Consider the following 15395-nt stretch of genomic DNA (forward strand, 5'->3'; position numbering starts at 1 on the left):
AAGTGCGGTTAATTTATGTCAAAACAACCGGCTCTCTAAAAAGAGCCGAGATTTATATTACTAGTGTACACAAACTTCAAAGTTGATCAGCCATACAACCATCAATCTATTAAGTGAAGGCAATCTCTTAGAATGAGTGTGTGGCCCTAAAAAGGACCTTTTTTTTGTTGCTGTTCGATGAAGCAAGAATTTAGCCTCCAAAGCCGTACAGAGTGCGTCCTTGCCTCTTCAGAGCGTAGACAACATCCATTGCGGTCACGGTCTTCCTCTTGGCGTGCTCAGTGTATGTAACAGCATCACGGATAACATTCTCCAAGAACACCTTGAGCACACCACGAGTCTCCTCGTAGATCAAGCCGGAGATACGCTTAACTCCACCGCGGCGAGCCAGACGGCGGATGGCGGGTTTAGTAATACCCTGGATGTTATCACGGAGAACTTTGCGGTGACGTTTGGCGCCTCCTTTCCCCAAGCCTTTACCTCCCTTGCCTCTTCCAGACATCTTCTACTGGCTTTGCAAGTCGATTGATTACGATGTAAACCGATGTCCTTGTGATAGGCGTCCTCTGGCTTTATAAAACGATAGCGGACGTGAGAGAGGACAGGTGACGTCATTGACGCAGCGACTGCATTTGGCATCCAGTAGCCCTTCCCCCATGTCTTCACGAGAGACAGAATTCTATCTTCTTTCTTCAAATTTAAAGCTAATGTGCTTCAATTTGTGCACTTTAGTAGACATAGCTAATCTAATACTATACATGATTATATGTCATTAAAAGTGACCTTATTTGTTGTTATTCCATACTAACAGACTAACTGTTGGTATTACTGCAATAGTGTATAAATTGTAGAAAATAGGAATTTATTGAACATTTAAAATGAAGTATCACTTCTATGTGAGGTAATCTAGAAATGCTAACGTGTTATGATAGCATGTATACTGTAGCTGTTCTGGTATATTTATTCTTTATTATGAGGCCTAACTTGTCTTACCTAAAAGTGTACGAATTTTTATGAGGGGAAATACTTATTTGATATAATTAAGTAGCTTAGCAAATAGCATTCTACTCACATTAGCAGAGGCACTTGAGGGCCACAGTAGTTAGCCCCCACATCCGCTATTTTAAACTAATTGCACTTTCTGCTATCATTGGGGTATCTTCACATGATTATATGTTTGCATTTATCTGTCTCAACTGTCTTTTTGTTCTAGCGGGCACATTTTCAGAAAACCCAAGACTGCAGAGAAGGGATACTCATACTCATATGATAGAATCCATAGGGTCCAACTAAAATGCAAGCAATATTGTTTATATACTGTACAGGTTGATCACAATTGACCAAACCCCACAGTACAACAGGAAGACAGTTACAAGTATGTTTGGGTGTACTTGTCTTTAGGGTTTAGAGTTTGTCTTCTTAGGGAAGTTAACCCATGACATTATGGACCATTTGTGGTATTCCAAAGAATGCAGGGTTTACATTAACCAGTCGATTTATATATTTAACACTGAATGTTAACAGGAACATACACTTTAAGACAACTGTGCGTGGCTCTTAAAAGAGCCGTTGTGGTAGTAGTCTCAGAAATCCAGCTTACTTCTTGGGGGGCTTCTCAGTCTTCTTGGGCAGCAGAACAGCCTGGATGTTAGGCAAGACACCGCCCTGAGCGATAGTCACACCACCAAGGAGTTTGTTAAGCTCCTCATCGTTACGGACAGCCAACTGCAGATGACGAGGAATGATTCTGGTCTTCTTGTTGTCACGGGCAGCGTTTCCAGCCAACTCCAGAATCTCAGCTGTCAGGTACTCGAGCACGGCAGCCAGGTAGACTGGAGCGCCGGCACCGATACGCTCGCCGTAGTTGCCTTTGCGCAGCAGCCTGTGGACACGGCCAACTGGGAACTGCAGCCCAGCACGGGAAGACCTGGTCTTGGCCTTAGCTCTGGCCTTGCCGCCGGTTTTGCCTCGTCCAGACATGTTCAGAATTAGCGTTTGTGTTTTGCAGCAACAAATGCAATACCATTACTCGGCTTGGAGCAGTGCATTTATACACAAGGGCTGCACGTTGATTGGCTAGCCATGGCGGGGAAGCTATTGTCCAATCATTAAAGAGATGCTGTTTTCAGCTGCGTGTGGGGTGTTTTGTAGTTGAATGTAATGAAAAGATGTTATTTATGTATCATATTATTATTGTATATACTGTGGGTGTCGTTGTAATTTGACCCCAGATGGCATAAAAAAATAATGTTATTTATGTGTTATATTTAATCTATTGTGGTAAGTCGCATATCAATAAGACAAATAAAATAACCAAAATAAGGTGCATCATAGGTAGATTCATGCAAAGGAGAAAATGTATGTATGTAAATATTCATATTACGTACATATATGGAACAAGATGAAGTAATTTTGTGTTTGTGTACATCACATATGTTTTTATTGGGAAGTTCTGTGTGTTAACTTTATGAATGATTGTAATATGATCTTGTGTTGATATTTCTCTTGCTTCTGTGTTTACAACAGTTTGAGGAAATGCACGGGCTCACAAACATACAGTAAACGATGTATGTAAAGGTGATAATTGGGCAAACAAAATGTTTTCAGTGTTTAACATGGCAATGAATAAATATTGAGCTGAAACTACTGCTCATGTGAATTGCAAAGACTGATGAATAGGGAGGATGCGCTGCCTTACAAATGATACTGTATTCGACTTCATTTTTACAAGTACAGTGGAAAGAATAATTTAGAACGGGTTTAGCAAATGGCAGCAAGTGTTTCATTTCAGACATGGATTAAAATACAGTGACTATTATTAAATGTGCATTTCAAAGATATATGACTGCATACGTGTTCCATCAACAAAGATGTCTTGTGTCTCTGTGGGGCATCATGTGGACTGGTGCATGTCTCCACTGTCCTTTAAAATGATGCATCAAGTGAGTGTGCAAGGATGATTTCCACTGCCATGTTACTAACCCGTTTTAAAGAAAACACTCAATTAGGCAAACACATCATATGTCCACACCATAAACTTTATAAAGAACAAAAATAGAATAGGGTAGTTTTTAAACTACTAAAGATAATCATGATCAGGATGGAGCTCTAGGGCAGCCATGTATGTGGTACCACCATGGAACATCATTGATGGCCTCCAAACATTTCTCCTCCTTTGGCTTCCTGCACATTTCATCTGCCATCTAACTTGAAAGTGTATCGGATGCCTTGTTATCTCAAGCCACATCCGTGTGAGTCAGGGTCGATATTGCAGCCATTTTGTAGTTTACTATGTCAAACATCCTACTATCTAGTGATAGGATGCGCACGCACACACACCTACTGTAAGCGACAAATCGGAAGGTAAGCTTTCAATAGAAAGATTGAGCGGCCCTAAAAAGGACCTTTGTTGTTGTTGTTGAAATGAGCGAAATTTTTAACCTCCGAAACCGTACAGAGTACGACCTTGCCTCTTGAGAGCGTACACCACATCCATAGCGGTCACGGTCTTCCTCTTGGCGTGCTCGGTGTATGTCACAGCATCACGAATAACATTCTCCAAGAATACCTTGAGCACACCACGAGTCTCCTCGTAGATCAAGCCGGATATACGCTTGACGCCACCGCGACGAGCCAGACGGCGGATGGCTGGCTTGGTAATACCCTGGATGTTATCACGGAGAACTTTGCGGTGACGCTTTGCGCCGCCTTTCCCCAAGCCTTTACCTCCCTTGCCTCTTCCCGACATATTTGATTGCTTTCGTAAGCGCTAATTCAAACGTCGACTGTGAACAAAAAGTGGTGGGCGGCCTTTTTTATGACATGATAGCGGACGTTAGAGAGGACAGGTCGGAGGAGCTTCACTATGACGTTATTGGAAATAACCACATTCATGCGCAAGCTTCTTTTTTGCTTTATAATATGATCCAACCATTGAAAAGTTGTTAACATAGTAATATCACATAATTTTACTCTTAGCAAGTGTTACACAAATGCAATAAATATAAATATAATAAATATTACCGGTCATTTTGTCTTTGATAATACACAGGATAATACACTGTCTTTGATAATACACTGTAATTGAACGCTGGCTTGTTCCATTGCACCTAAATTGCATTTATTTACATGTTTTTATCCCCAGACTGCCTGTCATGTCATCCAAACATTACAAACAGCTGACTTCATGTACACAATTTACAACCACAAAATGTTTAAAATCCAAATTCACGCCAACATGTTAGTGTAAGTGTAGTATGGTTCCATCTCTGGTACCTGTAATGTACAATATTTTGCTGTATACAGTACATCCTTAAAGCAGTGGAACTCTCGTAGCTGCGCAGTGATGTGTGCAAAACGTGAAGAACTGTGATGTCGATGTAAACTCACATAAGCCGTGCAGCTGTGTCTATTGTTTTAAACTGTGGGTGTATCCGGCAAAGCGAGTTTAGTGGGTAAGTGAACTGTGCTGAGTTGAAAGCCGGACTTGGGTGTTCAGTGAAGGTAGCTCTTTTTTAAAGTAGCTGTATCGCCATGGTAACTTAGGCTAAACTCATAACCTGGTCAGGACTAGTTTATGTCCAGACTCAGCTTAAAATCAGCGATGAAAGTGCCACTGTTTCACTGTTTAACTCATTCCGAGATGGCATGGCCATTAATTGAGAACCTACGAGGTTCCCAAGGGGACATAGAGAAAAAAAATGTAAATAAGAGCATTCCCTGATATCATCCATCTATAAGCGAGATCGATTTTCAGACGAGGCAATACGTTAGATACGCTCACAGGAGCACCAGGAGTAAATTGCAATATCTAATAATAATTAGGCCAACATTAGCACACGTAAACGTCACCGCAGTCTTTGTGAGTACTCACGTCACCACTGCCATCTAGTGGTGAAGAACACGAGTTTGAAAAAGTTACCGCTAAGTACAAAGATGCCATCCTCGCCAGGATGTATGGGAAGACCATATCGACAAGCAATAAATAGCATCCTGAAGAAAAACGAAATCAAGAGAGCTCATGTTGCCCTCCACTCATTGCCATGTTCACCAACAGGAATTTTCAATAAAAGGTCAAAGTAATGTTAAATCTTCAATTGTAAGTATTTTTGTGTTGTTTTCTGCACATAAAATTGTAATTATTCATGATAAAATTTGTTGTGTTAATATTGATTTCATATTTTTGGGGGTTACTTTTTATGGAAAAAATTGATTTGGTTAGTGTAAACGTAATTGGATCCTTCTGGAACGGATTACTGCCGCTAAACTCTATTTATATACTGCTCCAGGACAAGTGTTAAAAGCTCTTCCCTGTATGTCATCGTTATAACTGAAACAATCCGAATTATATATATATATGTATATATGTGTGTATGTGTGTGTGTGTGTGTGTGTGTGTGTGTGTGCATGCATTGGTATCAATGAGCCTCATTCACGAACATCTTCTTAAGAACTGTACTTAAGAAGGCGCGGGTTGGAAACTGCACCACATTCACGACACGTTCTTAAGTAGGGATAATCGTTCGCGCCGGTGTTCTTAGGTTGATGAATGCCAACTGCGATGCCCGTGCATGTAAGGCCTAATTTGCATAGGTCACCACCTATTATTTCCTATATAAGGTAAAAAATGTGCCGTGCGCAACAGGCAGCTGGAGGCGGAGATGGCAACGCGCGAGGGCAAGACTGAGGAGCAGCTGGACAACAATTGGAAGAAAAACTTCAATTGTACAGAAATAAAGATGCTTTTACAAGGCGTGACCGAACACAAGACCACCTTATTTTCACGTGTATCCACCGGTCATCAGGCCATCCAAAAAGAGTCAGCATGGAGCACCATTGCAGGAAACATAAATGCCGTTTCCACGGAGAAACGCACCACCGCAGAGGTTAAAAAGAAGTGTTTTGACTTAAAATAGACTCAAAAAAAAGATTAGAATGCACCGGAGGGATCTGGAGGAAACGGGAGGTGGGCCATCAATCAGAAACCAAACCATTTCGGAAACTCTAGAAAATATTTACACAATCATGATGGAAAAATAAAGTCAAAATACATAGTTTGTGTGTGAAATTTGATTTTTTTCTGTGGTTACATTTGATAAGACGCTGCCTAATTAATACAGCAGCCCCGTGCTCTGGCTCAAGACGTGGCTGGGGGCGCATGTCGTTATCTGGGGGTGCTACGTGCGCAAAAGGGACACCACATTTCATTGCGATCAGTGATGTTACGAGATGTGCCGAGGCTTCGAAGCTTGTGTCGAGTAATGGAGGGGGTGTTTCCGCGAAGCGTGTTTCGAGGCTTGGTTCATTTAGGGGAGGAGTTGAAATGATGACGTCTGAAGCCTCGCTGCTCGGCTGTACCACGTGACTGCTTCGGGCATTGGTTCATTTTGGCGCGAGGTTTGACAGCAATATAAACCCCTCAGGCTTCATTCAAAATGTAGCTTTTTGATGAGGAGTTGCAGTCATTTCAGCGTTTGGATAGAGGTTATAGAGTTTGGATACTAGAGTTTGGAGAGCATAGTTTGGAGATAGTTTGGAGGAGATAGTTTGGAGAGAGGATGGAGCCAGTGAGGAAGAGGAGGATTTCCCCTGTGTGGGTGTAACGGATGCTAGCCTGTGAGGCTGTGAAAGTGTACGTTGGTAAACCTCACTCCCTCTACCTTAAGACATTCGATAGACACGTTGTCGAGAGTGCGGGCTTTTAGTCGTGTGGTCAGCGCTCTCGGCTCCCATTGCGAAGGTCTGTATTCGAGCCCCAGCGCGGGCTGGTTACATGGAAACTAAATATTCATTTTTATGAACTGGCAATTACATTTTTGTGCACGCCAGCGTCTTCTGTCCCCCGTGAAAGGGTGTTTTCAAAGGCTGGAGAAGTTATTTTAAAAAAATCGTTTAAAACCAAAAACTGTTGAGAAAGTGTTATTTCTGAATAAAAATGAATAAAATCTACCCTGTCCCGTACATCATTGTCCTAGTTACACAAGCATATTCAATACCTTCATGGTTCCACAAGCACTTCCACTGTCCTCTGCCTGCCATCTTTCTAAAGTGACGAGAAACATTATTACACAACCCGCCATGTCGTATGATAGTACCATTTGGGGAAAATGTACACAAACACAATATATTCAAAAAATATTTTATTGTACATACTGTACATGTGGTAATTTATGTAGAGACATGATTTGGTCATACAGTTTTTCTTATTCATGGACACAACAATTCAATGAATCCTACACAATGTGGTTCAGATACAGCTGCCTGTGATTATACACCTGGCCAGCAGGGGGGTTCGTGTGCACATGAAGCTTCAGAAATGAACCCTTTCTCGAACCATTTGGCTCACGTGGTTCGATGACTCATGAGGCTTCATCTCACCATCACTAATTGCGATGTTATTCTGATGATCCTGCACACCTGCAAGAACAGAGAGGGAAGCCTGAAGCGGGACATCAAATATTCGTCGCTTTCAGCAAATAAATCGACATGGTCCCTATACATTCTCTCTCTGCGCGGCGTACGTCCAGCCAGATACTTTTTGATGAATTGGGATTTGATATATCGATGGAGTAGGCTATATTTTAGTTGTTTTAATAATAAATAATTGTTGGGATATTTTATTTGCGCTACATTTTTTTGGGATCAGGTTGCAAAATCCATGAGGGCGATTGCGCATTGAAAGTGAAAGCTTTGTTTTGTGCGTAAGAGTCCGCCTGGGTATTCGTGTTGTTCTTAGATCTAAGAACTGAGTTCAGAACACGTTTTGTGAATGCCAAAAATCTTCATAAGAAGGCTTTAAGAACACATTTGTGCGTAAGAGCGTTTCGTGAATGAGGCCCAATATCAGTAATAGTAAACTTGTTAGATATCAATGACACTCCGTATCGCACTTGATGGCGTTCAATATTTACATTAGTAGTGGTTACTAAAGCAATTGAATATTACTCTTCAAGGAGGAGTGGGTGGCTCTTAAAAGAGCCGTTACTGTGATGGTGGTGGACGCAGGACTCCATCTTACTTCTTGGGGGGCTTCTCGGTCTTCTTAGGCAAGAGTACCGCCTGGATGTTAGGCAAGACACCGCCCTGAGCGATGGTTACCCCGCCAAGGAGCTTGTTAAGTTCCTCGTCGTTACGAACTGCCAGTTGCAGATGGCGGGGGATGATCCTGGTCTTCTTGTTGTCGCGGGCTGCGTTTCCAGCCAACTCCAGAATCTCAGCTGTCAGGTACTCGAGCACGGCAGCCAGATAGACTGGAGCGCCGGCACCCACGCGCTCGGCATAGTTGCCTTTACGTAGCAGCCTGTGGACACGACCCACTGGGAACTGCAACCCGGCACGTGAAGACCTGGTCTTAGCCTTCGCTCTAACTTTACCGCCCTTGCCGCGTCCAGACATGATTGTTATTATTCTTTTGGTTTCACTTCTGTATTTCTTCGACACAATTAAGTCGAGCAACCTAGAGCAGTGTATTTAACTACTCACTTGCTGCTCGGTGATTGGCTAGCTCAAACGGAGAAACGGTCGTCCAATCATCAGCAACCTACTGTCACGCTGTGTTGTGTGACGCCTCCACGTCCTGTTCTTTTGACAACATTAAGGTTAATATACTGTATAAATATATGGATATGTTCAATAATATTAAACATTTCAAATGTGTATTTGAGGAATAGCTTTAATAACCATTGCTTAAAGTATGTTTTAATTATTATACGTACATGTAGAGTAAATAAAGATAAAATAAAACAGATGTCTTGATTACTTTCCGGTAGACTTGAAGCTTCTTCACTGGCACATTTTGGATGTTGTTATTTGCGAGTGGTAGCACTTTGCTAATAACAGAAGGCATTGTTAAAGAGTTTTGCTGGCAGTTTGGTGTGGAAGATCTTGAAATGGGCCAGAGCCCTTTGACCTCACAAAGTGACAAAAAAAATCCCAGATACAAATGGTAAAAGAGCTGTGGTATCTGAAAAAATGTAAACCTTTGTACTCCATGTTGGTAATCACATGGGCCAGAAGGTTTATCACCTGACCAAAAGTTTAAGACCACAGGCTATAAAAGCCCAAATCTGTTCAAAATGTTTATTTTCTGCCAGGCATTCACACTGGCATACCCTCCTGATGGCTAAAGCTAAGAAGCTTTCTCTATTTTAACATGGTTGGATTGTCGAGATGCATAAGCAAGGCCTCTCTCAGCGTGCCATTGCTGCTGAGGTTGGGTGCAGTAAGACGGTAATTTTCATTTTTTTGAAAGATCCTTGGCATTATGGAACCTGCGCTGAGTCAGAGGATCCAATTGGCTGTCCATGAAGACACAGGGCGGTCTTGCACCCAAATTAAGGTCCTTACCGGTGCCGACTGCAGCGGAATAACCATCAGACGGCATCTGCGGGAAAAGGGTTTCAAAAACAAAAAAAGAATTCAAAGACCTCGTCTCCTTCAACGCCACAAAACTGCCCGTTTAGACTTTGCCAGGGAGCATCAAACATGGGACATTGAAATGTGGAAAAAAGTTTTATTCTCTGATGAGAAAAAATGTAACCTTGATGGTCCAGATGGCTTCCAACATTCCTGGCATGACAAGGAGATCCCACCTGAGATGTTTTCTACCCGGCACAGTGGAGGGGGTCCATCATGATCTGGGGTGTTTTTTCATTCAGTGGAACACTGGAGCTTCAGGTGGTGCAGGGTCGTCAAACGGTGGCTGCTTACGTGCAGATGTTGCAGCGGGCGTCCCTCATGACTGAGGGCCCTGGTCTGTGTGGTAACAGCTGGGTTCTTCAACAGGACAACGCTGCAGTTCACAATGCTCGCTTGACCAAGGACTTCTTCTGGGAGAATAACATCACTCTTTTGGACCATCCTGCATGTTCCCCTCATTTAAATCACATAGAGAACATTTGGGGATGGATTGCAAGGGAAGTTTATAAAAATGGCCCTTCAGTTCCAGACAGTTGATGCCCTTGGTGAAGCCATCTTCACCACTTGGAGCAATGTTCCCACTAGCCCCCTGGAAACACTCGCATCAAGCATGCCCAAAGCCATTTTTGAAGTGATGAACAAGAACGGTGGAGCTACTCATTACTGAGTCCTACTGAGAACATTTTTTGTTCTGGTTTGGAGAGTTTTTTATTTTTTTTAGCGATGGTCTTAAACTTTTGATTAGCTGATAAACAGCCTATTTCAGTTTAATTGTTGTTTTCAATAAATTACTTTTTCAGTGCTTTAAAGTGCTTTTTGTCTCACTCCCCCTTCTTTCTTTTGCATATTGTAGCTCTACTTAAAACCTCATTAAGATCCAAATGTGCAAAATGCAAATTCTAGCATGTTTTCAACTGGTCTTAAGATTTTTATCAGGTCTGTGTGTATATATATATATATATATATATATATATATATAAATAAAATACACATATACATATATATAATACATATACACACACACACACACATACACAATCTGCTGGTGTTATATATAGATAGATAGACCAGGGGTCCTAATAGCCGTTGTATTAATACAAATGATCATACGGCTTGCATATTAAGATTAACATGTCTGTGTTGTGCTGTTCATATTGTTGATGTGGTCATTTAGCACCCTCTGCTGGACAGAGGAGTACACTTATTAACTGACAGAAGACGGCGTTTGTTGACATGCTAATAAAAGAAAATATACCTTAGATATATGTACACATTAAGACAAAATGAGGAATTCGCATTTTAGTTGAAAATGTGGTGGCTCTGAAAAGAACCATTGTGTCAAAGAGGACTTTAAAATTTAAGCTCTCTCTCCGCGGATACGACGGGCCAGCTGGATGTCTTTGGGCATGATAGTGACTCTCTTGGCGTGAATGGCGCACAAGTTGGTGTCCTCAAAAAGGCCGACCAGGTAAGCCTCGCTCGACTCCTGCAGAGCCATGACGGCCGAGCTCTGGAAGCGCAGGTCGGTCTTGAAGTCCTGAGCAATTTCTCTAACAAGGCGCTGGAAGGGCAGCTTGCGGATGAGCAGCTCGGTGGATTTCTGGTAGCGACGGATCTCCCTGAGAGCCACGGTACCAGGCCTGTAACGGTGAGGCTTCTTGACGCCGCCGGTGGCAGGAGCGCTCTTACGCGCAGCCTTGGTAGCCAGCTGCTTCCTGGGGGCTTTGCCTCCGGTGGATTTACGGGCTGTCTGCTTGGTTCTTGCCATCACGACACAAACGGAGAAAATAAGTATACTACAAGTTGGTTTACTACGGTTTATATTCAGACACGATAGCGTTGATTGGTCAAAAGGAGGAGCTGCGCGCAGGAGCTGGTCAACTATTGGAAGAAAATAATTTAAATCAAGCCAATCACCAACAACGTGACGCGTTCAAGGGACCCTGCTGCTGCTGGTGATACAACAAACTCCATTTACTTAAAAAGTAACGTCGATATACTGCGATTGGCTGGCGACCAGTCCAGGGTGTACCCGAAGTCAGCTGGGATAGGCTCCAGCATACCCCCGCGACCCTAATGAGAAGCGGCATAGCAAATGGATGGAAGAATGTAGATATACGACTGAGTAGTGACAATTACTGAAGTTACACTGCATATTAAGACAAACAGTTTAGTTTAAATATTCAACAATTACCTAAAACAGGACATTGGCTTCTTATTTAAGGCTACAGACCTTTTTAGGTGCATTCTTGGTAGTGATGTGTGGATCGATAATTAAATATTGATAATTCCGATACCAGCTCTTCAGGCTTAAAATTGATTCCCAAATCAAAATATCAAGGCTTATGATAAAATGACAAAAATGTAAAATGTAAGTGTTGTCTGTTGAAACGATAACCAACAGTGAATTAAGTTTTTGTTCTTATAGTAGTTGCTAATCATTTATTTTAATGGCTTTATTAATGTATGTTTTGTTTAAAATACAATTTTCACATATTTTATATGCTTTTGTCCTTTTTTTCTGTTGTATATTCACCTGGCTGTATTGTCACTTACCCTGCTACCTCAAAATAGTAAAAAGTAAAATTAATTTATTTTAATTAATGTATTTGATTCATACATTAATTACAGTAGATGTCTTGTATTGTTTATGCTATAGTGTGAAATAGACAGCTTTTAAAAATGTACCAGACACATTAGGTGAATTTGCACAAGGTATGGGATTGGTATTACCAATATTTTACTCAATATTGGATCAAAAATGAAGTAATATCGCACAGCACTGCGCGTTACGTCCGTTATTTTTAATTATCTGAAGAAAAGCAAACATACTGTATACAACAAACAAATAAAAATCCAATTTGAAATGACATGAGCGCAGGCTGCTGCAAAGCAAAAGCGGAAAGTCACATTAGGAACTTAAAAGTATGGATTCCATGTTTCAAAAACAATCATGACCACAATAAAAGACAGCTTGCTCTTAAGAAGAAGTGTGTGGTTCTTAAAAGAACCGTTGGGTTGGTGTTGGTATCACAGGACTTTACTTAGAGCTGGTGTACTTGGTGACCGCCTTGGTGCCCTCAGACACGGCGTGCTTGGCAAGCTCACCCGGCAGCAGTAGACGCACGGCGGTCTGGATCTCCCTGGACGTGATTGTGGAGCGTTTGTTGTACTGAGCCAGACGAGACGCCTCCGAGGCGATGCGTTCAAAAATGTCGTTGACGAAAGAGTTCATAATACTCATAGCCTTAGAAGAGATACCGGTGTCAGGATGCACCTGCTTAAGCACCTTGTACACGTAAATGGCATAACTCTCCTTCCTGTTCTTTCTTCTCTTCTTGCCACCCTTGGGCGTTGTCTTGGAAACGGCTTTCTTAGACCCCTTCTTGGGTGCGGACTTTGCTGGCTCCGGCATCCTGCTGCAGAAACTCCACACAATTCTCCTCAGACGAATGACGGAGTACGTCAAGAGCCACAGCACTTATAGACGCCTACGCGCTTGATGCAAATTTTACAGTGCTAACGCTTACTTTTGATTGGCTAGGAGTGGCATGCAAATAACGCTGTGCCAGCGCGACGCTCTTATTGGCTGACAATATCACGTGATACAGCCATTGCGGAAACGTGATAATACACTTCAGATAAAATAATTGACTTCCTTTATTATAATTACAACTATATCAAACATCTAACAAACCATTTTCGCCTCAGAAAAAACATAATAATTTCCGATGCTTAGTCCTGTGGTAGGTGGTGATTAAGAGAGGCGTAACAGGACACTTTTTTATTTTATTTTTTAACACAGCGCAGTCTTGTATTTACGTCATAACGCTAAAATCAGTTTAGCCGTGTGTACTAAAGAGATACTGTGTTGATCTCCAAGAGAAATTCACGTGAAACATGGCGTACTAAAATCAAACGTGGCAATTATGTATTGCGTTTAACAATGAGCCATCATTTCACATTCACAAATGCTTTTCAAGTGAGTCGAGTCGCTTTGAACGGAAGCTAGCAACAAACGTTAGCAATATGAGCTAGCTACTGTTAACGTAGCCTCTAATACAACGTTGAATAAACACGCCCTGACCAGGCCGAGTAAGCCACCGTATATACTAACATAGCCAAACTCAAAACACTGCCAAGTGGATTTAAACGCCACGATAAAAACGACAAAGTATAGCCAATTCCGTATGTTTAGCATTGGCGTCGTGATTGGCGACATTGTAAGCTTCTTTACGGCTGCCGCAAAGTCGTGCAACTGCTACGTCGCTTCTCTAAGTGCTGAAAACACCACCTAGAGTCAATACTTGTGACAATGAGTGATTCGGCAATGCACTTTAGATGTTTGTGTTCAGTCAACTATTAGACAAATGAACAAAGTGGAGAGGTTTAAGTGGCCAGAGAGGCACAAACGACAGCAAAGCCACATTCGAACCGTCATACCGGAAATGAGGTGTCCTTTTCGAACTACAAATGTAATACGAATATACCAGCAGCAACAAAATTGTCAAAACGACATTTCTTTCCCGAGCTGTGGCAAGAACACAATTGTGACGTCTTTGAGTGCCCCCTAAAAAGATACAACTTGTCAACTCATTAAGAGCCGTTTTTCTGTAATTCATTATATAGCCACTCGATGGCGGTGTGCCCCAGGACAATAGCAGTATGTCACGTCTGGCTGCTACATGTACAGTAAAGCTGCATTAATGGAATGAACTTTCATCTCTGTGTTGCAACATGTGACATTTCAACTTGTTGTTAACTTGCACTTTAAAAACGACTGAATATTCTTCATGTTTAAAAGTCACTGCATTTTTGTATAATTGCACAAGATCTTATTTCTGTGCCTGTCAAAACATTCACACAAGACCGACTTCACGCTTGCATTTATTTAGCAACTATGCAATTTCAAGGCAGCAGAGCTTGTCATATTTGAAATTGATTTTTCATTTTCACTCCCAGCAAAGATGCTCTTTTTTCCAATCAAAATGCAGCCTGTCTCCTCGGCGAGTCACCATGAACGCTATATTTTCATAGCAAAGTGCTGTTGATTGACACCAGATATGTTTGGCGAACGGCTGCAAAGGTCACGGCAGAGAGGAAGTCCAAATGTCAAACATCCGTCGGTGAAGTTTAAACCTTTGTAAGACCTGACAGACTGATCTTCTTCTGCAGACACTAAAAATGTCATTTCTGATAGTTGGCTGCTCCGATAGAGGATTGTGTTATTTCAGCAAGCGATATTTGGAGCAAACAATCGAGACCTTTCATTGCCCTCTGCGCTCTTTCAAATAAAGATCAAGTGTTGCGCTGCGACGACCACCTGCAGCTCGCCGAAGCGAAATGGCGGCGCGCAAACATTTTGGAGAGGATTTCCAAGGTGGCAAATGTCACTATTTGCATGCTACAGAGCGCTGTGCGGTCAGAAAAAAAGTCCTGTGAGCTCTCACTGGGCTTGTTTTACTTCGCCTGCCTGCGGCGAAAGGAACGCGCATGTGTCAGTTGTCATGTTGGTAGGAACACACCATGTAAAACCTTTTCGGTAACACATCAAGACTGTGCTTGACCTGTTCAATAATTAATGTTTAGATAAATACTTAATACTTCCACAGCTCTCTTAGACAACTGAAGAACAGTTTTATTTTATTGTTTTATCAAAAAGTAAGAAAATTAATTCAATTCAGCCTAAAGACAAAGAAGCGTCATCGATTGGTAGGACGCAAAGCAAGGCAGCAGTTTGATTGGCTGCCAGTAAAGGATGAGACAGGCCTAATTTGAATTAATTGAATGTGGAACACAAAACAAACTCCAACATCAACAATCTATCACAACAACACTGATGTTAGCTTGTACTGTATTTCCATACATGTTTACACTAACACAGTCAAACTTTAATTTTTTTTGTTGATGTGGATCTCCTTCTCGGCTCCTTGCCATCTTCACCAACAAGATTTCCGATGGGAAAAATTGTACTTTTT

The 15395-nt window shown here is 41.9% G+C and overlaps 4 protein-coding genes across 4 annotated transcripts; all 4 read right to left on the reverse strand.

Moving 5' to 3' along the window:
- Positions 1-181: 181 nt before the first annotated feature.
- On the reverse strand, positions 182-11185 carry LOC129169639 (histone H3-like). Its single transcript, XM_054756204.1, has 3 exons — positions 10857-11185; positions 10058-10070; positions 182-505 (listed from the first exon to the last, which is right to left on the reverse strand). The coding sequence occupies exons 1-3, from the start codon at positions 11183-11185 to the stop codon at positions 191-193; spliced, it is 657 nt and encodes a 218-aa protein (XP_054612179.1). The 3' UTR covers positions 182-190.
- On the reverse strand, positions 1386-8423 carry LOC129169646 (uncharacterized). Its single transcript, XM_054756209.1, is given in 2 exon segments — positions 1386-1997; positions 8013-8423. Coding segments are annotated over 2 exon segments (783 nt in total). The 5' UTR covers positions 8395-8423; the 3' UTR covers positions 1386-1596.
- LOC129169645 (histone H4) lies at positions 3428-3773 on the reverse strand. Its single transcript, XM_054756208.1, has one exon. The coding sequence runs from the start codon at positions 3746-3748 to the stop codon at positions 3437-3439; it is 312 nt and encodes a 103-aa protein (XP_054612183.1). The 5' UTR covers positions 3749-3773; the 3' UTR covers positions 3428-3436.
- An 853-nt stretch (positions 11186-12038) lies between the features above and the next one.
- On the reverse strand, positions 12039-12855 carry LOC129169642 (histone H2B-like). Its single transcript, XM_054756207.1, has one exon. It carries the CDS (start codon positions 12830-12832, stop codon positions 12458-12460), a length of 375 nt encoding a protein of 124 aa, XP_054612182.1. The 5' UTR covers positions 12833-12855; the 3' UTR covers positions 12039-12457.
- Positions 12856-15395: the final 2540 nt, after the last annotated feature.

Source organism: Dunckerocampus dactyliophorus, chromosome 17, assembly GCF_027744805.1.
Source record: "Dunckerocampus dactyliophorus isolate RoL2022-P2 chromosome 17, RoL_Ddac_1.1, whole genome shotgun sequence".
Lineage (NCBI taxonomy): Eukaryota > Metazoa > Chordata > Actinopteri > Syngnathiformes > Syngnathidae > Dunckerocampus > Dunckerocampus dactyliophorus.

Coding starts and splice junctions, on each gene's coding strand:
- LOC129169639 (XM_054756204.1), bottom strand. CDS start 11,185: ATGGCAAGAACCAAGCAGACAGCCCGTAAATCCACCGGAGGCAAAGCC.
- LOC129169645 (XM_054756208.1), bottom strand. CDS start 3,748: ATGTCGGGAAGAGGCAAGGGAGGTAAAGGCTTGGGGAAAGGCGGCGCA.
- LOC129169642 (XM_054756207.1), bottom strand. CDS start 12,832: ATGCCGGAGCCAGCAAAGTCCGCACCCAAGAAGGGGTCTAAGAAAGCC.